The 23,546-nt window shown below is 45.6% G+C and overlaps 1 protein-coding gene across 1 annotated transcript; it reads right to left on the bottom strand.

Annotated features, from left to right (window-relative positions):
* Positions 1 to 908: 908 nt before the first annotated feature.
* Positions 909 to 8,925, bottom strand: LOC128332020 (glucose-6-phosphatase catalytic subunit 1-like). The gene is made up of 5 exons (XM_053266195.1): positions 8,628 to 8,925; positions 7,461 to 7,570; positions 5,572 to 5,677; positions 3,120 to 3,235; positions 909 to 2,586 (listed from the first exon to the last, which is right to left on the bottom strand). The coding sequence occupies exons 1-5, from the start codon at positions 8,855 to 8,857 to the stop codon at positions 2,075 to 2,077; spliced, it is 1,074 nt and encodes a 357-aa protein (XP_053122170.1). The 5' UTR covers positions 8,858 to 8,925; the 3' UTR covers positions 909 to 2,074.
* Between the last annotated feature and the right edge of the window lie 14,621 nt (positions 8,926 to 23,546).

Genomic DNA, 23,546 nt, shown 5'->3' with positions numbered 1-23,546 from the left:
TCTCTTGCCTCTTCCTCTGTGGTGTGATTTGTGATTGGTTGAAGGAAAAACCCAAAGCAAGTAGGTGGGAAAGCACAGGAAAAAGATCTGCCAGGGAGTGCGGGGAGGAGCCGATGGCTATGTGAACTTAAATTTTTATTGCCCAAGTACTACCTAATGGTGCAGCAGGGAAATGACTTGACTAGCAAGCCAGAGGTTGCCAGTCCGGTTTGAATCCCTGCTGGTATGTTTCCCAGACTATGGGAATGCAGTTTCTCTGTTATGTGTGGGATGGTCATGCCAGTAAATCGCCGTTTTTCAAAACTCAATGAAGGGGAGTTTGACACCTCTTTTGCGTATGGCCTACTCTAAGTGATTTACAATTTCCCAGTCTATGGGAAGCACCTATATCGGGCAGCAGCGATATAGGAAGATGCTGGAAGATATAGGAAGATCATACTACGTGGGAGATGGCAATGGTAAACCCCTCCTGTAATCTACCAAAGACAACCACAGGGCTCTGTGGTTGCCAGGAGTCAAAACTGACTTCTTGGCACACTTTACCTTTTACAGAACTTTGCATTTGCTTCTGTTGAATTCAATTTTGTTAGTTTGAACTCTGTTTTCATCCTCCTTTTATAAAGTTTATTTAGAATTTTATTCCTAACATTTCTGAAGTGTTAGCTGTTGCGTCTAGTTTTGTGTTATCTGCAGATTTGATGAGGATTCCTTCCTTTATCTAAGCAATTGATAAAAATGTTGAAGAGTACTACCAGGCCCAGGAGAGAGCCTTGTGGCACTCTACCACTTGAAATCTCCTTCTGACTTAATAAAGAACTACTGATGAGCATGCATTATGATTTTCCAACCAGTTGTGAATCCACCTGATGATATTATCATTCATTTGCATGTCATTAATTTGCTAATGAAACAGACTAAATGCTTTATTAATGACAAAAATATCTAGATACAAATATAGAAATATGGCATGCAGACATGTACAAAAGCCCAGATTTCTGGGTATTAAACATTAAATCAGCCAGTTAGGAACATAGGAAGCTGCCTTATACTGAGTCAGACCATTGGTCCATCTAGCTCAGTATTGTCTACACAGACTGGTGGTGGCTTCTCCAAGGTTGTAGACAGGAGTCTCTTTCAGCCCTATCTTGGAAATGCCAGGGAAGGAACTTGGGACCTTTTGCATGCAAAGCAGATGCTCTTTGCAGAGTGGCCCCATCTCCTAAGGGGAATATCTTATAGTGTTCACATGTAGTCTCCCCTCCAAATGCAAATCAGGATAAACCCTGCTTATCAAAGGGGGGAATTAATGCTTGCTGCCACAAGACCAGCTCTCCTCCCTTCCTCCTCCCATGGCTGTGGTAGGCCATGAATGGATTCATCACCTTTGCTTCCTTACTTCCTTCTCTGCACCCAAAAATATACCAGTCATCTCTTAGTGATGGGAAATCCCCATAACACAGACAAGGACAACCATCTGACCTGATACTACCTGCCAATTGTACCAAAGAGATGATGCTCTGAGGTGTAGACAATGTTGGTGTGTGTCACAGATGTCACACAGCATGTGAAGTCATGCTCAGGTGACTTCCTGAGGAAGTGACTTCAGGAAGTCATGCTCAGGTGACTTCCTTTCCCTGCTTCTGCATTGCCAACCCTCTCACAAGACAGGATACAGCTGAGATATCCTTGTTACCATGTGCCAGCATGCTCTCAAGTGGAGAACCTCATCACCTCAGCTGACAACTGATGTCCCCAGTGGTGGGCAAGAGGGCAGGTGTACCTCTCTACATTATGCCTTGCCTGATGTAGAGTACGGGCAGCAATGTACGCTAGTAGCAGCCCTGGGTGGGGAGTAACAGCAGAAGGCCTGACTGATGTTTTAGGGGACAGTGGATCAACCTCACCCTGAATCCAGCAGGGGTCATGAAGCATCCTGGGCAATATGGACTGCATTGCTCAGCCATCCTAGAATACCTAGACAACAGGGATCCTCATGTAGCAGTCCTTTGGCCGCTGAGGTCTGGCATTGTCCTAGCTTTTCATTTGCTTCAATTCAAAGTTCCAGCCCCCACCACTATACTGTCTTCTTGTTCTGCTGGCTGAGCAGCTGGGAGACGCAGTAGGGAATGAGGGCGACGGCTGCCAGGGGCACAGCGGCACTCTTGCAAAAAGAGAGCAAGTAGAAGAGGAGCTCCACCTTGGCAGGAGGCTTGAAAGAGTCAAAGAGGTGCAAGATGGCGAGCGAGGCACAGATGCAGCCCAGTCGGAAGGCCAGCCGCTGCCCTTGTTTCCCCTTGCAGCTCTCCATGTACATCGGGGAATTGAGGGCCAGGCCCAGTCCAAAGAGCACACCCAAGTTGCGCAGGAGGCCAGCAAATGGCGTCGTGTCAAGGTGGACCCACTCTGGCCGCTCACACCACCTCTTGGCCTTCTCCAGAGTCCATAGGAGGTCCACACCCAGCACCTTGAGCAGCAGGTAAAAGCCCAGGGCAAAACAGAAGAGGAAGAGAGTGGTGCCCAAGTACCTCCGCAGGCTGGCATTGTAGATGGAGTGTATGCTCTGGAAAGACTCAGCAACCAACATGCCTGGATTGGAAAGAGAAGGCATGCCATGTCAGATCATTCCTGCTACCAACTTTTTTGTGTGGAGGGTAGATACAAGAGGTGTCTTTAGCAACATATTGCAAGATAACGTGGTTCTTTTGCAAGTTAAACAAGAGCACAGGATAAACCTCTGACTGCAGTTACACACATGCCCCAAGAGATCTGCAGAGACGCCTGCTACAGCCCCAAGACTTCATTCCAGAGCCCGCTCCAGTTTTGTTCAGTGATTAAGCATAGCCAGACAACAGAGCAATAGCTTATTTGTCTAAGCTATGCCCTACATATTTGTCTAATATGCAGGGAGGCGGCATATTTATTTGTTTATTTGTTTGTTTGTTTGTTTGATTTATATACTGCCCTTCCAAAAATGGTTCAGGGCTGTTATTATTAGAATCTGAACTCTGCATAAGGCAATGGCACCAAATACGAATGTGCTCTATGGTGGTAGCCTTGCAATATATCACAACATGCTGCAGCAGCAGCTTAAGGGCAGAATGTGTAGGGGCTGCACTGACCTGAGATGACCCCAGCAATGACTTGGTGAGGAAAATGGGCAGCAAGGAAGATCCGAGACAGACAGACACAGACTTGGACTGCCCAAAATGCGGTCCACAGCACTGTCTGCAGGAGACTGCAAAAAAAGATACACAAAGTGGAGATGAGCACAGGCGAGCCCGATGGCACGTCTTTTTGTCGAACATCTCCTGAGGCTGAGCTCAATTGCAGGGCCGAAAGCCATTTCCTACGTCTGTCACTCACTCATAGGAGATGTGAGAGCTCCAGATTAAGAGTCCTGGGAAACTGGATTTTGGTTTTCTTGCCATTTTTGTATTACGTGAAAGCCAAGTCCTTGCCCCCGCTAAGACTGCAGGAGAAGACAACCATACTATCAAACCACCAGAGCCCACAGCACCTATGGAGTGAGTCTGTCTCTTACCCAAATTTGCAACTGAAATCCCAGATCTGTATACCAACGAATCAAACACTGCTGCTAGCCTCTCTCTTCTCCATGCTTTGGTCAGGCTGCCTGCCTTTTTTATTGTTAAAAATCTATGACTCTTTATAAGTGTATATTAAGTCATTTCCCTCTTAATTAAAAAGGAAAAAATTAAGTGCAAAACTGCACCAGAGAATATTCCAGAATAGGGAAGAAATTTCTTGGTGACACCATAAAGGCCCATCGAATCAGCATCATGTACAGATGGCTTCTGATTCAAACATGCAGAAATGTGTTTTTTTAAGAGTGTGATTCTAGAGAGGAATAGGTAAATTTGTATTGATCACAGTAAGGATGTTTCCAGGGCAGCCTTGCTGCTCTAAAAATGTTACATCTTTCTTCACCCAGATCAAAGTGAGATTTCTTCTCTTTCCCAATCTGCCTTGCTGATAATTTTAGTGACAACATTGACACAGGGATAATCTTTATTCACTCTTGATGTCACTTTTTCCTTATCGCCAGCAAACCTGTGGCTGGAAGGATGGGCTAACGAGAGACTCCCTCTCCCCCCCCGCAACATTTTGGGTAACCCAGGAGGGTCAAGGGCCACTTTGGTATGGCAATAAAGTGCAGGGTATTCAGAGTTTTTACGCAAGTTGCAAGTATTATCTTGTCATACAGATGTTTTTACACTCCTTCCTAGGGTGGATCTTACCCTCTGCCAAGCAGGGATCTTGCATAATTTTCACAGCACCCTCTCTAGCCAGCTCTTGCATTCTGAGAATAACCTATCCTTTTTCATTACCACTTTGTGGAGACGGGGCGGGGGGTATTCTCAGAATCAGGGGCATAGCTGGGGGGAAAGGGGGCCTGTGTTTTCCCCTCTCCCCAGCAGCCAATTTGAGTGAGGGAGGTAATGAAGGAAACAGGAAGGGGAAGAGCTGGGGGCCCTCAGGAGCTGGGGGCCCTGGATTCTTTGAACCCTTCCATTTAATTATAGCTACAGCCCTGCTCAGAATGCAGGAGTTGGCCAGTGGGTGGAAAGGTGAAAATCGTGCAAGGTCCTGCTCAGCATGTGTACAGATGTGTACAGTGCTAAGAAGGAGAGCAGAACTGAAGTAGTGTGAGTATATGGAATAAGATCACTCCCAGAACCAGTGCAAAAGCTTTGACTATTCTGCACTTTATTGCTGCATGAAGGTAGCCAAGGGCAAACTTATCCTGCATTTTTATGGTTTTATGGTGCTTTACTGTGTTTTTTAAATGAATCATGTTATAAGCCACCATGAATTCAAATATGAAGAATGGTGGCATATACATCTTCTAAATAAATAAATACAAAAACTCTTCTCTTCCCTTCTGTGCAGTTCCTATCTGCATGATTGGGACTAAGCGGTACTGTTTCACCAGGGGCGTAGCAAGGTTGTAGTGGGCTCAGAGACAAGATTTTAAAAGCTCCCCCCTCACCCATGAAGCTCAGCTCATGAAGTAAAGAAATCTTAAATGAGGCTGAATAGCGGTAACAAAAAGCAGAGTAAAATTTAAAATTTATATAAAACCTATGTGCCACAATAGAACATCATCCCAAATTATTTTTTTTAAGGTTTTGTAAATTGTGGACGATGCAAGTCATTTAATGGTACTAGAGAAAGACCTGCTGTTCTGGTAGCTCAAGGTCTTAACACTCACATCAGTTTCGGAGGATGAATACAACTGATGGAAGCCCGGGTGGGTGCACGGCTGGGGGAGTCAGTCATATGACTTGCCTCTGGGGAGCCCCCCAAGGCAGTGGGCCCCCAGACAACTGTCTCCCCTTGCCCTATTATAGTTATGTCCCTGTGTTTCACTGCCAAACCATTCAAAACTGAAGGCTGTCCTGGGGTAATATTTGGACTCTCTGCTTTTCCTTCCAACAGAGCAAGATTAGCTGCCTCCTTTCATGAATTTTCCTTGAAGCTCAAGACGTTTCCAGCCACCGCCCCCTTGCTCAGAGTGTGCCTTTTGTTACTCCTTCAGATGCTGCTGTTTACCGGTGCTTCCATGATGGCTGCTTGTTCCCCAGGATGATTGAGAGGATGGCGGTCACCATCACATAGTATATACCAGCGGAACCCATTGCATGACCAGAGGGACTCCCTAGAATGGAGAGAAAGATTAGAGATCTTGCCTCCAAAACGGCAGATCATGTTCAGGCCTTGATTTAAAGACATCACTAGAGCGAAACCTTGACAACTCATTGCTCTTTTTTATTCCAGGGGAGGAATTAAAAAATCCAAACTGCCTGCATCTGTCTCGTGCCTTTTGGGTTCCCCTTGGGTAACCTAGCAAAGACTGAGTCTTAGGGGGGAAGTTAATTTGGTGTTTTACTAGCTTGTTGTTTTAGTATTTATTTTCATGATTTTGGTTTTTTAATGTTATATCCTGCACTCAGCCTTCAAAAAGCAATACAAGAAGGAAGGAAAAGAACTCATGAAAGACTACACTGTTGGATCTGTCACACTTTGGAGGAGTTAGAAATCACACAGGACTTAAAATGTTCTTCAAGCACATGGAACTGTGATGTATTCAAGAGACTATGTCCTAGATTAATCCAACTTTCTGCTGACTGGATTTTGTGGTGGCAATGCACCAAGATCAGAAGGAAGAAGAGCCATCATTCAGTGGGACAACACATGTTTTGTGTGTGGAAGATCCCACATTTGATCTTTGGCACCTCCAGATAGAAAAAGGATTCTGTAGGACAGGAGAGCTGGTCTTGTGGTAGCAAGCATGACCCTTTGCTAAGCAGGGTCTGCCCTGCTTTGCATTTGAATGGGGGACATGTGTGAGCACTGTAAGATATTCTCCTCAGGGGATGGAGCCACTCTGGGAAGAGCGCTTGCATGCAGAAGGTCCCAAGTTCCCTCCTTGGCATCTCCAAGATAGGGTTGAGACTCCTGCCTGGAACTTTGGAGAAGCTGCTGCCAGTCTGTGTAGACAATACTGAGCTAGTGGTCTGACTCAGTATAAGGCAACTCCCTATTTTCCTATGTTCCTCTGTTACAAAAATGTCCCTACCTTTTTACAGTTTTGGGTGGGGCAAAGGTTTTATCTTTGGAGGATGGCCTGCATCATGTGGTGGCACACACCCTCGCCTTCCTTCTCTGTTCACCATGCATTTGAGGCCGGCATAACCCTGTTCTCTCACATTGCCCACCCAGATTGAGAACAATAGGATACAGGATGCAGAACGCCGGGATGCCTTGATTGGCCGTCTTTGCCGTTAGGAACTGTTTTGTATCTGCTTCCCATTGTAAACAAAGCATTTTATGCTAGTTTAACTGAGAACTTTATTAAGAAACAACTTCATTTCATGCCTCTTCTTGTTTTCCTCCTGTCCCTCCGCTACAAACTTACAGTGATTTGATATCTTAGTTTGGCATGCAGAAGGCTCAAAGTTCCCTCCCTGGCATCTCCAAAATAGGGAGGAGAGAGACTCCAGCCTGTAACCTTGGAGAAGCCGCTGCCAGTCTGGGTAGACACTACTAAGCTAGATGGACCAATGGACTGACTTGGTAGAAGGCAGCTTTCTATGTTCCTAGATGCACGTGCAGGGAAATACCTCACTTGAGATTTAGAAGAGCCATTATCAATCAGAGAAGATAGTCTTGGGCTAGATGGGCCAGTGTTCTGATGGTATAAGGCTGATTCAGGAATGATGCTTTTCCTTCCAGATTTGTGCTCTGTGCCTAAGCTGAGCCCCAGAATGTGCAATGTATTTAGGCTGCTCCACTTCTTTAAACACAACACAGTCAGACTTCTCTAAATGGGACTGAACTCTCTAGCCCTGCTCCCATCTCCTCTCATCCTGCCTCTTGTCCCACTGCCACAGTTGTAATTGCCATATACTCCTTTAGCAATGGTTTCTTTAGAGTCTCACCTGGGCCAGTCTCACAGGTAACAGGGAACTGCTGGATTGTAGGGGCTGAAGTGTTGTGGTAGAAATTGGTCTCATGCACCCACCAGTATGGTCTCTGCCCAAACAGGATCCTACAAGGAAAGGGAATAATAGAGGCACTGTGAGCCTATGAGGGTTTGCAAAGAGGAATGGGTTTGGGGATTCTCTACAGTAGAACGGGCTATGGATAAAAGCAAAATAATCCTTCTGGCCCACACAATTTTGTGAGCATGTAGATCCATAATTGAACAGACAGACACCACTAGGCAGAGGGTCACATTTTTTTTCATGGATATTGGAATCTGATGCTAGAAAGAAACATGATGAGGTCATTCACACACTCAAAAACTGTGTTCTACCCAAGTTTGGGAGTGGTGTGCGCTCCCAATTTTTGGTTGTGTGGAAGCAAGGTAGGAAGAAAACCTGGGTAGAAGTGATTGTGTGGAAGCAAGGTAGGAGGAAAAGCTACCCAGGTTTTCCTCCTACCTTGCTTCCACACAATCATTTCTACCTAGGTTTTCCTCCTACCTTGCTTCTAAACAACCGAAAATTGGGAGCACACACAGCTCCCAAACGTGGGTAGAACACAGTTTTTGATTGTGTGAAAGACCTCAATTTCTTTCATATAACTAATTATTTGTCTGAGATGCTAGCTCAGAAGGTAATCACAAGTCACACACAACTCAATCAAAGCCAACTAGGGGTAACTGGGGAGGTCTGTGCCTGGGACCCACGAAAATAGCCCACCAGGCTGAACTTTCAGGAAGAAGCAGTTGAAAAGGAAGGCAGAAAGAGTGTAAGAGCAAAGGATGTGAACTTTATTTCATAGGGCATCCAGAGATCTGAGTACACATACTAAAAGAGGGTGGCTGGAGTGGGTAGCATGACCTAGCCATTCCTGCAATGGTTAATTTCTTACAAAGAGAACTGGCAGGGTTCAGACCTGCCTGGAAGTCATACTCTTTAAGCCAGAAGATCCTCTCTTCTGATGGATGGGAACAAACTGTGGTTACTTAGGTTGGGGGAGGAGCAAGAGCACTTTGCACATGCTCAGGGTCACTCTGTCCTTCACATAATATTATATGTTCCAGGGCTAGAGACAAACGTGAGCATGTGAGGAAGCTTAAAGTGCACAGGCAGACTACTCACCACTTGAAGACAAGGTTCAACCAGTCACCGATCACAGCCACCCAGATGAGCTTGATCCCCACTGCTTGGCAGAGGTGGAACCAGATGGGGAAGAGGACAAAGAAGGTATTTCGGAGGTCAGCAGCAAAAGAGATAAAGAGGAACCAATCCTGGGATCCCGGGTAGCTTGCTTGGAGGTAGTGCGTGGCTTGGATGCCTGAATGGTGGAGCATATCCATGCTGACTTCCATTCTGTCAGTGGTTAAGCGGCAAGCTATTTTGGTCCGTGCTGAGACTACGCTGCACCCTCACTCAGCTCTCACTGCCTTTTATCCCCTTCTGTGACTGGCAGGTTGAGCTTTGGACTCAAAATCAGTTTGGTCACAAAAACACCTTCTGATCAAAGGTGCTTCTCCCCCACTCCACTTGGGACAAACAAGTTTAGAGCAACTTACGTAAGAGGGACAAACAAGCCATCAAAAACAGCTCGATGGCACCATGTGGAGGTATTAACTCTTTGCAGCGCCATATTCATGGTCATATTAAATCTTCATTTGGTCCCTGCATGTCTGGATAAAATGATGAAGCATCACTGAGTTTAATCTGTGCATAGCCCCCTCATTTGGGTAACACAGAACCCTATTCAGATGTTATGTTCAATGCATGTACAGTTTGTGTACAATATACAGATGCACAGATCTGTATGTATGTATTCACACATGATGTTTAACACATGTACAGCAGTACACATCTTGTCTGTACCCTGCGTTTGAGGGAGCCTGAACCCAGGTTCACTTTTTAAATAAATGCATGTACAGTCATTCACACAAAAACATGTGTATGTGTTCAGACACCTATATGCACACACAGCGTAATGTCTAAATAGGGCTAGAATTTTTGCTATATGGGACTGGGAGTTTGGGACTGAGTGAAAGTTTTCCAGATTTTAATACAGATTATCAAGGGGTATCCTGAAAATCACTATCACCTCACTCTCCCCTAAAATTCAAAGGCAACTACAGCAATTTGATTTTAAACTGTCTTTCCAACAGTTAATTTAAATTCAAAATATATCAGATAGTTGCACACAAAACCTTCCACTAATGATTTCACAGGTTTTTCTGCTCAAAAGTGTTTCCAAACATAGAATCTAGGATACATGCTCACGATCAATTAATGGAGATTAGTTATTCTGCCACACATTTTAACCACCCTTTAAAATATATTAATATAAAATATTTATATATTAATCACCGCGGTGATTAATATATAGTTAAAATAGACAGAATCCACACAAACACATACACATACAAATCTTTTAATGCTGGAGTATAAGGCAGAGTGGAGGAATATTGAACCATGACTGTGGTAGGTATTTCAGGTTACTTGCAGCTCTTTCTTGGACATATTTCCTCAGAAGTAAGTCTTATTAAATTAAAGGGGCCTCACTCACAGGTAGTCACCTAATGGCTCAGTGGGGAAGTAACTTACCTAGGAAGCAAGAGGTTGCTTGTTTGAACCCCCACTGGAATGTTTCCCAGACCTATATCAGGCAGCAGCAATATAGGAAGGTGCTGAAAGGCATCATATCATACTGCATATCATACTGCATGTACACTCACAGGTACATGAACACAGGATTACAGCAAGGTAGCCCAATCCTAGTTTACTTTGAAGTAAGTCTCACCAAGTTCAATGAGACTTTCTCCCAGGTACATGCACATGAGATTGCAGCTTTAATCTTGAACCTTTGTAAATGATAGAAACTATTAATGAAAGTGAATCCTTAAACTTCCTTTAGTGGTTGCGCTGAGTGATCCCAAATACCACCTTTTAAATGTTTGAAAACTGCCACCATATCCCTCCTTGACTTTCTCTTCTCAGTATTAGCTTTGGCCTTTAATTTTCCTTCATATGACTGGCGTATAGAACCTTCTGTTTCTGGATTCTACAGGCACCATTTCAAGTAGTGGCTTTCTTTAATAGGGAGGGAAGTCAATGTCCCTATTCATCTTTTCCATCGACTCTGGCTAATATCTGCCTTTTCAAGATTCTGAGCACCTTTGGAACAGGGAGCCATTTTTTCATTTCTTTGCTATGTGAATCGCTTTGAGGATGTTGTGTTGAAAAGTGATATAATAATATTCTAAACTAAGCTAAACTATCCCTGGGATTTTCCAAGAGTACCGCTATACTTCCACGTTTGAAAGATAGATTCCAAAACCGACTGAAAGACAAGGAGGAAATGAGCAAAATGGTCCCAATTTTTGATTGTGTAGAAGCAAAGTAGGAGGAAAACCTGGGTAGAAGCAAGTGGAAGCAAGGTAGGAGGAAAAGCGACCCAGGTTTTGGCTACAGCTAAAAAAAATTGAGAGCACACACAGCTCCCAAACCTGGGTAGAACACAGTTTTTAACTGAGTGAACAGTGGAGCTCTGATCCCTGGACTGGGGCTGAAGTCCAGGGCCTCCACTCTCCCTGGGGACCCCCAAATCCTCTTTAGACTGTCCAGGGTGGTGTGGTCACTGCTGGCCTGCAGTGTGATGGGAGCCAAGTGTGATTATGACCTGTGCTGGGTGCTTTAGAGACAGAGTGGGGAAGTGGGGAAAGAGAAGTGTGGGATGGGAATATGTTAAGTTGCGTGTTGAAATGTTTCTGCTACTGCATATTTGCATAAATATACCCCATGTGTTAAAAATACTGTGCCATGGTGTGTGTGTGTGTGTGTGTGTGTGTGTGTGTAGGGGGGAGGGTGCTTAATTTGCAGCAGCAGGAGCGGGACCTCCAGCGGGGGTTGAGGGCTCCAAAGGCTTTTAGCTCCAGGCTCCAAAATTCCGTAAGTGCACCTCTGTGTGTGAATGATCTCCTACCCAGCAGAACTATTTACCTGCTGCCCTTTGGGCACAGCACAGGACTTCTTCTGGGCCCTGCATCTTCAGATGGGCTTTGCCTTTTTTCTACAACATTATTGGCTCTCATTCAATTGTACATTAGGTAATTTTCTATCACGCAGGCTGCAAATGGTCCAAGCAGAATGCTGACTCGACCAGGTTTGAATGCCTGAAGCTTCATTGTTCATGCTGGGTTCTTGATGTATTGCAGAGCATCAAATTCCAGCTTGCTCAGTCACTATTATCAGCACAAACCACTTGATAAGGGTTATTTAAGAGTTGGTTATTTACGCAGTGTTCCCATCAGAGGCTTGTGAACATGCCACAGACATTCTAACGCCTTTAACAAAGCAGATTTTGATGTCTCTCATGTACAGTACTTGTTTTTTCTTTTTGCAGTGGGAAACAAGTTAATTTTAAACATAAATCAATATTAGGAAAGAAACTGAAATCACTGTACAAGAATTTCAAGACTTAAGAATTATTCTGCAGTAAGTCTTTTTGCACTGCTGAGGTATTGCTGTTCTGGAACCAACTGAAAGTGGAATTAAAATGGTGATTCTGCACAGCACTTAATATTTATTATATATTTTGAAGAATTTGTTGGTTAGTTTGTGTGAAATAATCATACTTCCTGATGACCTACAGATACCACATTTTGCAGGAACAATCCTACCATTTAAATTAGTGGAATGCACTAGTTTTTACACCAGAATATGCTCGGGGAAAGGTTTAATGGGGGGGGGGGGCTTTGGTCATTTTTTGAAGAAATTCTGAATATTGTTCTTCCCAGTGACTTACAGATACCAAATTTTGCACGAACAATTCTGCCAAAAATTAGCTAAATGCACTATATTTTATACTGGAATATGCTTGGAGAAAGGTTGTTGTTGTTGTTTTGTATTTTAAAAGAAGAAATTCTAAAATCATCATTTGTTAACTGTTATTATTCTCAACAGATTTTTAGTGCTCAATAATCAGATCAATAATTCCAAAATGACATCATGTCCAAGAAAAGCAGAAGATCTTTCTCAGATTCAAATTTACTATAATTCAAATTTACCATATATGGTCATTATTCAATATAATGAATAATGTTTGAAGTTGAAATTCTACAAACTTCAAGCTGTTCTTTTACTTCCCTTTTACAAGCACATTAATAAAAAATTCTATTACATATATTTAATTTCTTGAACTTTCTTATAAGTGTAATCTACACAGAGTGACTTTGCCCAGTCAGTGATAGGTCTCATCTATTAGTAGTGTTATATTCCCCATAACAATTCCACAATGCCCATCCCAACAGGTAAGATCCTAAGTCCTGTTCAGTTCGATGGGACACCCTTCAATCAGTAATGGTCCCCACATTATATGGTATATTTTAAGGTGACCTCTGCAGTAATTTCCTGAACTTGTTCCCTCCTGACCTAGTTCATTAAATAGCTAATTCCAGGACTGGTAAACAGAAGAAACAGGAGCCACTTTAAATTGCCTTGAGACCTTCCCTGAAATCATCCCTTTAATTAGTTGTTCCCTGAATCTGTTCTTCTTACCAGTAATGTTTACTTTGGCTCTTATTTTCTCCTCTTGCTTTCTGGTTTAGGGCAATTAGTAAAGCTTAATCACAGCAGTACAAACAATGCACACAGATGCGCACATGCACACACTTTAAAACCGTAAGTACAGCTATCTATGTCCTGGTGCAGTCCAAACTGGATTACTTCAGTGTGTTGAATGTGAGGCTTCCTTTGAAGATTACTCAGAAAACAGCAACTTGCAGATGAGGCTGAATGACACGGCCAGGATGCCAAATAGAAGGCTGACTGCCTTTGTCATCCTCAAACCTTACACAGTGGAGGTGTACTAGCAGCTGCTTTCTGCTCTCCTCCTCCTCCGCCTCTGCTCCTGCTCTAAGCCAGAGGCTGAGAAGAGAACAGGAGGAAGTGTGTGGAGGAGAAAAGCAGAGTGCTGAGTTAGAGCAAAGCAAAATAATGTGATGGAGGGGAGGGACTGGGGGAAATACCAGTGGACACATTACCTTGGACAATACCTTGGACACATTAACCTGATTAAACAAGTAGTTCTGATAAGAACTAATCTGTCTACTTTCCTTTCACTATCCCTACAATTGTTCCCAATTTAGGTCAAATCAGTTAGGTGGTTCACATGTTAGTCCACTTGCATCTCAAACGTTCATGTGTCCGCCATCCTGAATCGAGGTGGATGACATCATTACAAACTACACCACTGAGGTAGGAGGGAAATGGAGCTTCTCCTACCTCACATTGTGGTTGTCTAGAGCAGGGGTTCTCAACGTTGGGTCCCCAGTTGTTATTGGACTTCAACTCCCATAATCCCCAATCAAAGGCCTCTGGGGCTGGGGATTATGGGAGTTGAAGTCCAATAACATCTGAGGACCCAACGTTGAGAATCCCTGGTCTAGAGCACCAGCAGGATTAAAATGGCTGCCGGGACTGTCGGCCATAGAGTCCGGAGTACAGCACGGCCAAGGAAAGGAGTGCACTGCAGCAGGCTGCCTCTCTGCTGCCCATGTAGAGCATTGTGAGATGCAGGAGGACTTCCTCCTCCCAATCCCACTTTGGGAGTCTGCCGCCACCCCAGTCATGTGGGCATGCGAGTGGCAGAGCCCCAAAAAGGTTCCAATAATCTGGGGAGAGTTAGGTAGGATCCTGCCTTCCCCCAGTCCACCCCACTCTGATCGTGTGAACAACCTTCTAATTCATGAGTAAAGTCACCCATTTCTTATTGCATGTTAAGCAATAAAGACATATAGATTTATTCCTCCAAGCAAAGACTGCTGTCTTAATGAAACAGGCCTGAAGTCAAAAAAGTGAAGAAAAATAAATTGAATATTTGCTAGACTGCACCCTGATTGTTCCGGGCAGAAAACACAATGGCGGTCATAAACCCCTTGCTGAGGAGACTAGTCATCCTTTTCTATTTATCATTGGTGCAGTTTGTCCTTTTTGTGTTCCTGGAAATCTTGCTCACATAGCATTGCAAGCCACTGCCTCTCTGACCAAAACATGATATTGTCCAGACCCAATGCCACCGGGAAGAGTAGAGTTAATCATTGCTGACCAGCCAGTGAAAATGCCTGCTTGATCTCCACTCAGCAATGAAAGTCCAGACTCAGAGCCCTTGACCTGCTGCAATCTGCTCAGGCAGTGGCCATGTCCCCGAAGGCCAGGACAGTGCAGACGTGGCACTACAATCCGGAAGGGTCCAAAATCAGTCACCCTCTGACCCCACCTTAGTTGCTTTGGATAACTGAACACACACAGCTCTGAAAAACAGAAACCATCCATGGCTCTTGCGGGGAGAGTTTCCTATACTTTAGGTGACCAAAGAAAACTCTTGTAAATTTTAACCAGGCTTCATCTTAGGGTCAAACCAAACATAATGCAGGAGAGCCTAATGCTACGTCAATTGGTGTAATTAATGTAAATTCCTAAGGGGAATTAGACAAATTCATGAAGGACAAGTGGCTGCTAATCTTGATGGCTATATGCTACCTCCAGGTTCAAAGGCCGAATGTCTCTGAATACCAGTTGCTGGGGAGCAATGGTAGAGGAGGGCCAATATCATTTGGTATTTGTGGGCTTCCGAGAGACATCTGGTTGCCACTATGGGAAACAGGATGTTGGACTAGATAGGTCTGTGAGTTGATCCAACAGAGTTTTTCTTAAATCTTAGCTCTGCAGGGAGATCAGATACGGATGCTACTCCTATTTTTTTCCACCTAGGAGTTATTTGCACATGGCTTCAGTGGGGTAAATGTTGAGTGAACCCACTTCAAATCACTCTCGTGGCATTGAGGGAAGCAGCCCCTCCCCTCTGCTCTAAGGTTTTGTTTTGATGCAAGTTCACAAGGCATGCCTCTGTGTTTTCCTTCTAGTCAATGGCGAGGGTGGGGGGGGGGGTGAGAGATTTCTAAAGCACTATACCTGAATTTCTAAAGAGAATATCCCTCTTATGCTAATAATTCTACATCAGTGCCTCTCCCTATTTGCTGCAGTGATTTCAGAAAAAGTAGATTAAAACCAGCTTTTTAAAAACTCAGAAATACACTGAGATAAGCTAGAATTTGCATGGCAAAGCCCAATTTGTGTGTGGAGTAGGTCCAAAGATCTCGAAGGGACTTCGGGGTAAGTTTGGCTGGCGTGTGAATGCACACACTCTCTTCTGAAGGAGATTCGGGGTAACATCCCTGTCTGTAAAGCCTCGTGCCGAGCTAATAGCAGGAAACGGTCTGTCTGACCATGGGGCTATTCTCATGATTAACAAAAATCTGGCTAGGAGAGCCTAGCCCAATTTTTGTTAATTGTAAGAACCACCGGGCTCGGCTGCGAGCCCGGTGGTTCTAGAGTGGGTAACCCGCTCGAGAACCCCTGGTCAAAAATCAGGTTTGCGGAGCGAGCGAGCGCTCCGCAAACCTGGTTTTTAGTATTGTGAGTAGCCGCGATGCGGCTTCGCGCCACACCTACTCACGAGTAGACTCCCGGAGGGGAGGCGAAAAGCCACATGCTGTCTCAGGGGGTCTCCCCAGTATGCCCTGCGTGCTCGCGCAGGGCATATTGGGGCTTGCAGGGGCCGTGTGGCCCCCACTCCCCCCGCCGGCTCCATCACAGAGCCAGCAATCATGTGGGCGGCCGATCCGGCTGCCCAGGGCTCCCTCTCCACTCGTGAGCAGGGAGAGCGGGCTTAGACTGCTCTCCCTGCTCACTACCCCAAACCGGGCTCCATGTCTGTCTGTATCTTGGAACATGTGGCCATGACTTACTTTGGAACATAGGAACATAGGAAGCTGCCATATACTGAGTCAGACCATAGGTCCATCTAGCTCAGTATTGTCTTCACAGACTGGCAGAGGCTTCTCCAAGGTTGCAGGCAGGAATCTCTCTCAACCCTCTCTTGGAGATGCCTGGGAGGGATCTTGGGATCTTCTGCTCTTCCCGAAGCGGCTCCATCCCCTAAGGGGAATATCTTCCAGTGCTCACACTTCTAGTCTCCCTTTCATATGCAACCAGGGCAGACCCTGCTTAGCTAAGGGAAAAAGTCATGCTTGCTACCACAAGACCAGCTCTCCTCTCCATTAGGAGATTCATCCTAACACTGCCTTGCCTGGCACTCCTGCTATATGAGCCATCCATGCACCCACCCCATGAGGGTACAGAGGGCTGTTTCCATGGCGATGCCAAGGTGTGGAGCAAAGCTACTCTTTCTTGCATCAGATAGATTTGAGAAGACAAGAGTTAATAATCTACCCTTCCTATACTTCTTGTTTTTGCACAGTGATTCCTTTGTGTACGGTTTGCTCTTTCATCAAAATCCCCCACCCCCAGAGCTCCCACTTGTGTGTCCCTGAAATGAGGGCAGAGTGTCATGGACCCATGCCACACATCTTGTTACAGGGCTGGCCCTCCCATGAAGGAAGATGAAGCAGGCCACTTCAGGTAGCAGATGGTTGGACTGGACTTGGTTGGGGAAATGTCCACTTCCTCTCTATGGCTGACTCTGACTGGCTGTAACTGATCATGTGATAACTTCAAATTGTAAACAAACTCCAGTGTCAATATGAACCGTGGCCGTGTGCTTATTAGCAATCCTCCCTTGTCTATAAATGCTTTCCCAATTACTCTTTCATTCCTGCACCAGTCCATTGGGCTCCAATTCTTGGACAGGCATAGTCTGGGTAATGGCAGGATGCACTGTATTTGCAGAGCTAGGGGACATGGTAGGGTGTGTGTGGATGGGCTAGCAATTGGCCCTACTGATTGTTGCTGCCACATGTGATTCGTGTTTCTGCTGATGTAGTGAGGGGAGGTCGAATTCCTCCTGGTCCATTGCTGACACTGCTTTTCAGGCTTGGGGGAGCATTAAGCACTTGGTGTGGAAGGGACTAGTCTACTGAGGGATTCAGGTTCAGTGAGTGCCAGTTTTGGAGTCTCCAGTTCTAGGGACTCCCAGTTGGTAGGATGTGCATCCACAGGACTTTTTCGGCAGGGGTGTGTGTGTGTGTCAATCCTATACACAATTATCTGGGAGTAAGCCTAATTGACTTCAATGGAATTTCTCAATGGGGGTGGGGTATTGCCCCCCATTCCCCTCCCCCTTCGGACACCCATGACTGGTAGCAATAGTAATAGCAATAGCACTTACATTTATATACCGCTCTATAGCTGGAAGCTCTTTAAGCGGTTTACAATGATTTAGCATATTGCCCCCAACGTTCTGGGTACTCATTTTACCGACCTCGGAAGGATGGAAGGCTGAGTCAACCTTGAGCCCCTGGTCAGGATCGAACTTGTAACCTTCTGGTTACAGGGCGGCAGTTTTACCACTGCGCCACCAGGGGCTCTTTTTAAAGTAGGCTGAGGCTGGCTCCTTTGACTCTTTGCTACTGATCACTCAGGGGTGGGGTCATGACAGCTGAGGGCTAAATAACTCATCACACTAAAGCCAGGGGTTCCCAAACTGTGATTCTCCACATGTGGCTGAACCACAACTCGCTCTAGTGGATGACCTACGCCGGGAACTAGACAGGGGGAGTGCGTCCCTGTTGGTTCTGCTGGACCTCTCGGCAGCGTTCGATACCATCGACCATGGTATCCTTCTGGGCCGCCTCTCGAGTATGGGAATCGGAGGCACTGCGTTGCAGTGGTTCCGGTCCTTTCTTGGGGGGAGGGTCCAGAAGGTGGTGCTGGGGGACTACTGCTTGGGCCCGTGGCCGTTGGCCTGTGGGGTCCCGCAGGGATCGGTCTTGTCCCCCATGCTGTTTAACATCTACATGAAGCCGCTGGGAGAGGTCATCCGGGGATTTGGACTGAGTTGTCAGCAATATGCGGATGACACTCAGCTCTATCTCTCCTTGTCATCTGATCCTAGGGAGGCGGTGGATGTCCTGAATCGGGGGCTGGAGGCCGTGATGGGGTGGATGTGGGCTAATAAACTGAAATTGAATCCGGATAAGACAGAGGTACTGTTGGTCAGTAGGAGAGCCAATCGGGTTGAGGAGATTTTACCGGTTCTGGATGGGGTTGCACTCCCCTTGAAGGAGCAAGTACGCAGCTTGGGGGTACTACTGGACCCGGCTCTGCTTTTGGAAGCTCAGGTGGAGGCGGTGGCCAGGGGTGCCTTTGCATGGCTTCGGCTAGTGCGCCAGCTGCATCCCTTTCTCGAGAAGGCAGATCTGGCCACGGTTACCCATGCCTTGGTCATGTCAAGGCTGGATTACTGTAATGTGCTCTACGTGGGGCTGCCCTTGAAGAATATCTGGAAACTGCAGCTAGTGCAAAACGTGGCAGCGAGGGTTTTATCTGGAGCTGCCCAGTGGGAGCACATCACCCCCATTCTGAAAGAGTTGCACTGGCTGCCGGTTCGTTTCCGGGTCCAATTCAAGGTGCTAGTTTTGACCTTTAAAGCCCTTAACAGTTTGGGCCCGGGGTATTTGAGGGACCGCCTGCTCCCAAGGGTTGCTGCCTGCTTGACGAGGACATCTGAGGGGGCCCTGCTCCGGGTGCCGACAATGAGAGAGGCCCGGCTGTCATGCACTCGGGACAGGGCCTTCTCTGTTGCTGCCCCCAGACTTTGGAATGCTCTCCCAGTGGCCATTCGCTCCTCGGACTCCATCACGGCTTTTAGAAAGCTTGTTAAAACTTGGCTTTTTATCCAGGCTTTTACATAATTGTTTTTACTGCTGCTTCTGGTGTTTTTACCTGTTGTATTGTTTTTATGCTTGTATTTTATAGATTTTAAATTTGGGTTTTTAAAATATTTTTTAGCTTAATATTTTTATTGTCTTTTAATTGTATGTTTTAACTTTTGTAAACCGCCTTGGGGTTGTCTTTTAACGAAAGGCGGTATATAAATGCAACAATAAATGAATGAATGAATAAATAAATAAAAACTCTCATCCTCCCCAACCACAATAAACTGTCATTCAGCAACAGCTGAAGTACCACAGGTTGGGTACTAAGTACATAGTTTAGTATTGTGTGTTTGGTTTCTTGTTCAGTGTCGGTTGTAGAGGTCCCTGATCTGGATTGGGACTGCAAGGAAATGGTGAGAAACTTCAACACACGTCCCCATCCCCCTACTCTTGATCCAGATTGCTTGGCCAGCTCCTACTACAGCTAACGTTTAATGAAAAAATCATGCCCCCACATAGGGCCAACCTGTGCATTTAATGTAACATATACTTTGGCCTTCAGTTAAACTTTTGCTTTAGCTAAACCACAAGTAATATCTTCTCACACTCACATGATGTTAAACTGGTGAGTGTAGCGCCATCTTTTTTGTTTTCATTACCAGCTGTGTGAGGGTCTGCTGTCTGGCACACAAGCAGGAGGGTGTTAAGGAGAGGAGAGCTGGTCTTAAGGAGAGAGGAGAGCTGGTCTTGTGGTAGCAAGCATGGCTTGTCCCCATAGCTAAGCAGGGTCTGCCCTGGTTGCATCTGAATGGGAGACTTGATGTGTGAGCACTGCAAGATATTCCCCTCAGGGGATGAAGCTGCTCTGGGAAGAGCAGAAGGTTTCAAGTTCCCTCCCTGGCTTCTCCAAGATAGGGCTGAGAGAGATTCCTGCCTGCAACCTTGGAGAAGCCTCTGCCAGTCTGTGAAGACAATACTGAGCTAGATAGACCAATGGTCTGACTCAGTATATGGAAGCTTCCTATGTTCCTATGTGTTAACCCTTTGCCCTCACTGCAGTCCCAGTCTGGATCGGGGCCTTCCACAGCTGCTCTTGGCCCTGGCAGCAATAGCAGCTTCCCTCCTAGGACATAGAGCAGCCAGAGGGCAGGCAATCTGAGTCAGGACACTGGTGGGGGCAAAATGTAACCCCCTTCCTGAGCACTGTGGTCCCAATCTGGAACAGGGCTCCTCTGCATCTGGTATGAAATAAAAAATAAAGCTGAAGCTGCACTGATACATTTAACATCATTTGTAGTTTGACCCTTTTCACAGTAAGCTTACACAGATGTATTCTTGAACTTTCAACTCTCCATTATTGTTGACTCTCAATTATTAATTAATAATTAATTGTACTCTGAAACAGAAGGCAAGAAAGCAAAGGGAGTTAGAATGACTGAGAAGATATTGTAGAATAGAAGAATGAGCAAGAAGGTACAATGGCAATATCCACCAAAAAAAGGGCACTCATAATTTAAATGGTCATTTATTACAATTAATGCAAATTCAACAGTTGCCCATTGCCAAGCTCAGAAGCATAAAATAAGGGGAAATGGACAGGAAATACATTCATTTTGTTTAAAGCTGCGCTGTTTTAAAACTATCCAGGATGCTTTCCAGATTAGCTGCTCAATAGCGGCAAAATGCTTCAGTTCAGGCAAATCTCATTCAAAACATAAATAGCAAAGTGCCCAGCAGGGGTAGCAGTTTTACAAAAACTAACCGCCAAAAAGACCAGCAACCTTTTTATGCTGGACATACGACGTTTTATCAATAAATCGCTGTGATTAAATCCGAAACAAGGCATTAGAAATATGAATGGCACCCTGCTGTCAGCATAGAGACTGTGGTGTCACAACACAGGAAGTGTGGAAGCACACTTCAGAGATATGCCATGACCCTATTGCAGGGTCTAATCTGGAAAGCGCCCAGCTAGAAACACAGAGGCCTAGTTAGAGATGCTTTTTTTTTGAAAGTATATATTTCTTTTCTATGGCATTTTTGCATGGTTGTCATCTGTTTTTGTTTTTGTTTTCTGCAAATGGACATGGACAATGTGTGAAGTAAGCTGAAATAAACCCACCTCAGTCTCTCCTTCCACCCACCCTCCATGGAATAAAACAGGAGCTGATAGAGGAAAAACTGCTTACGTATATTATAGAAGCTAGATTAGCTGAGCCCAAACCCTGCTAGTTACATTTGTGTATTACGGCCATAGCTTGAGATAGAGTCGGAGAAATTATGTACTAGATGTATTTTGCTTGGCACATCATATGGGTACCTGGTTCTTTACTTCTGTGATGGGTGAGTAACCTAGCTATTATGACCACATCCTGCATTTCCTCCCTCCTCCCTTCCCCTCTATTGAAGTTCCAATTGATGTCCCAGATGACTTGATGGCCCAGATGACAATCCAAGGGAAAGAGCTGTGGTATGGACAAGGCAGTGGCGTGGAATCAGGAATATTAATAGTTTAATGAAATAGATATTATGTACAGAGAGGCAAGTGCAGACTGCTTTTCAGTGCTCTTGCTGGGGGCTGTTTGTTAGCTCCGCCTCAACTCCAGGACTGGAATACAAGTAACTAAAACCCATTACAAAACCGGGCCTGGATCAAGGAATGGATTAACCAAAAACACAACAGGGAAAGAGCAATAGATGTTTAACAGCTAATCCTTATCAATCAAGGATGGAGATGGAAGGGAGACAAGAAACTTAGCAAAACCACAACGAACTTCTCCTCCCAGTCCTTGGGCGCAAGAGATAAGGACTGTAAAGTTGAACCAACCATGATACCAGGATGGGAGGGTGAGAACTGAACAAGAACCTCTGGAGACAAGGACCCTGAGAGATGGCATAATAGCACCTTGATGATAGATGCCCAAAAGTGAAATCAAGAGACATCAAAGGCTGAGAAGATTAAATTAATCTGGGGTTTGGACCAGAAAGACAGAGGGCTGACTCAACGCGATCGAGCTTGCCTTTCTCCAACGCTGTGCAACGGCTCGCCTCCCTCATCCGCATCGTCACTTCTCATCTCTTTGCTCTCCAGCATCTCTCCTCATTGGGAAAGCTGTGGGTTGGCCACCCAGTAGACTTTCCTGCTCCTTAGTAACTAACCTTTCCTCCCTCCCTCTCCCTTCTCCCTTCCATATTCAGGTAGAAATATATTACATTTAAATTAGAGGTTATTGCTTACCAGGACCCTGTCTGTCATATTTATTTATTTATTTATTTATTTATTTATTTATTTATTTATTTAGCACATTTATTGACTACCAGACTTCCTTAGACTTGAGGCTGTTTACATGAATTAAAACAATGAGTGGGAGAAAAAAAAAGGGGGCAGGAATCATATTTGTATTTGCTTGAACTTATGATTTGAGTAAATTTTTAGAAAAAATATTTTGGCCTGGTTCCTTCCATCTCCTCACACACCCATAGGCTAAGATCCCAGGGAGTGGGTAAGAACCATTTTGGTTCATAAAACTATTGTGCCATCCCATGATCACAAACCCAGAAAAAGCCTATATTCCTATATCCCAAGCAGAATCTATTCTCTCCATTCCCCTTCCATCTGCTTCCCGGGGAAAGGGCAGACACTGGACAGAGGCAATAGCTGTCCAGTACCCACCCCACTCCCCATCTCCCACCACCATCAACACCACCAACTGGTTGCAGAACAAAATCAACATGACAACATAAAAAAGCCCTTGCTCTCTCTTCTACAGTTACTCCCCTGCAGCTGGTATTTAAAGGCATCTTGCCTCTCATAGTCTGGCAGAGGCACTCTAACCCCTGGACCTTGGGGCTGCAGTCTGGGGCCTCCAAGGTCCGGGGGGGCCCTCCAAATGTCAGGGGGGGCCTCCTAGAGCCACTCGCGACTGCCCACCATGGCGAAGCTACGTGGTGGTTTGTTTTTTGAAATCAAAGCTGCCGCGCAGCCGAGGGGTGGTTGCGGGGTGGGTTGGCCGAGCAGTCACTACAGCCGAGCCTGAACAGTTCACTACAGCCGCTGGGCTGAGAGGACGTGCCAAGCAGTTGCTTCCCTGCCGTTGCCACCGCCGGGGGTGGGGAAGGAGGTGGTTGACTGCTTGGCTAACCCCCACCCCGGGACAACCACCCCTCAGCCATGCAACGGCTTTGATTTAAAAAACAAACAAATAAAGCAAGTAGGTTGGCCACAAGAGGCCCCTCAAAGTAGGTTTTGGGGGCCTCATGGTGTGTGTGGGGGCCTTGGCAAAGGGCTGGTCCGGGCGCCAAAATCATCTAAGTGCGCCCCTGTAGGCTGGAGATGGCCTATAGCCCTCAGACTAGTAGCCACTGATAGGCCTGTCCT

Source organism: Hemicordylus capensis, chromosome 6 (genome assembly GCF_027244095.1).
Source record: "Hemicordylus capensis ecotype Gifberg chromosome 6, rHemCap1.1.pri, whole genome shotgun sequence".
NCBI classification, from domain to species: domain Eukaryota; kingdom Metazoa; phylum Chordata; class Lepidosauria; order Squamata; family Cordylidae; genus Hemicordylus; species Hemicordylus capensis.
This window is presented reverse-complemented; position numbering and strand designations above follow the sequence as displayed.

What these genes read in the sequence shown, in the direction of transcription:
- LOC128332020 (XM_053266195.1), bottom strand. Translation starts at nt 8,857, where the DNA reads ATGGAAGTCAGCATGGATATGCTCCACCATTCAGGCATCCAAGCCACG. An exon ending in TTGAACCTTGTCTTCAAGTG is followed by an intron (nt 7,571 to 8,627) that starts GTGAGTAGTCTG and finishes CTTTCCTTGTAG; the next exon opens with GATCCTGTTTGGGCAGAGAC. An exon ending in TACCTGTGAGACTGGCCCAG is followed by an intron (nt 5,678 to 7,460) that starts GTGAGACTCTAA and finishes TCTCCATTCTAG; the next exon opens with GGAGTCCCTCTGGTCATGCA.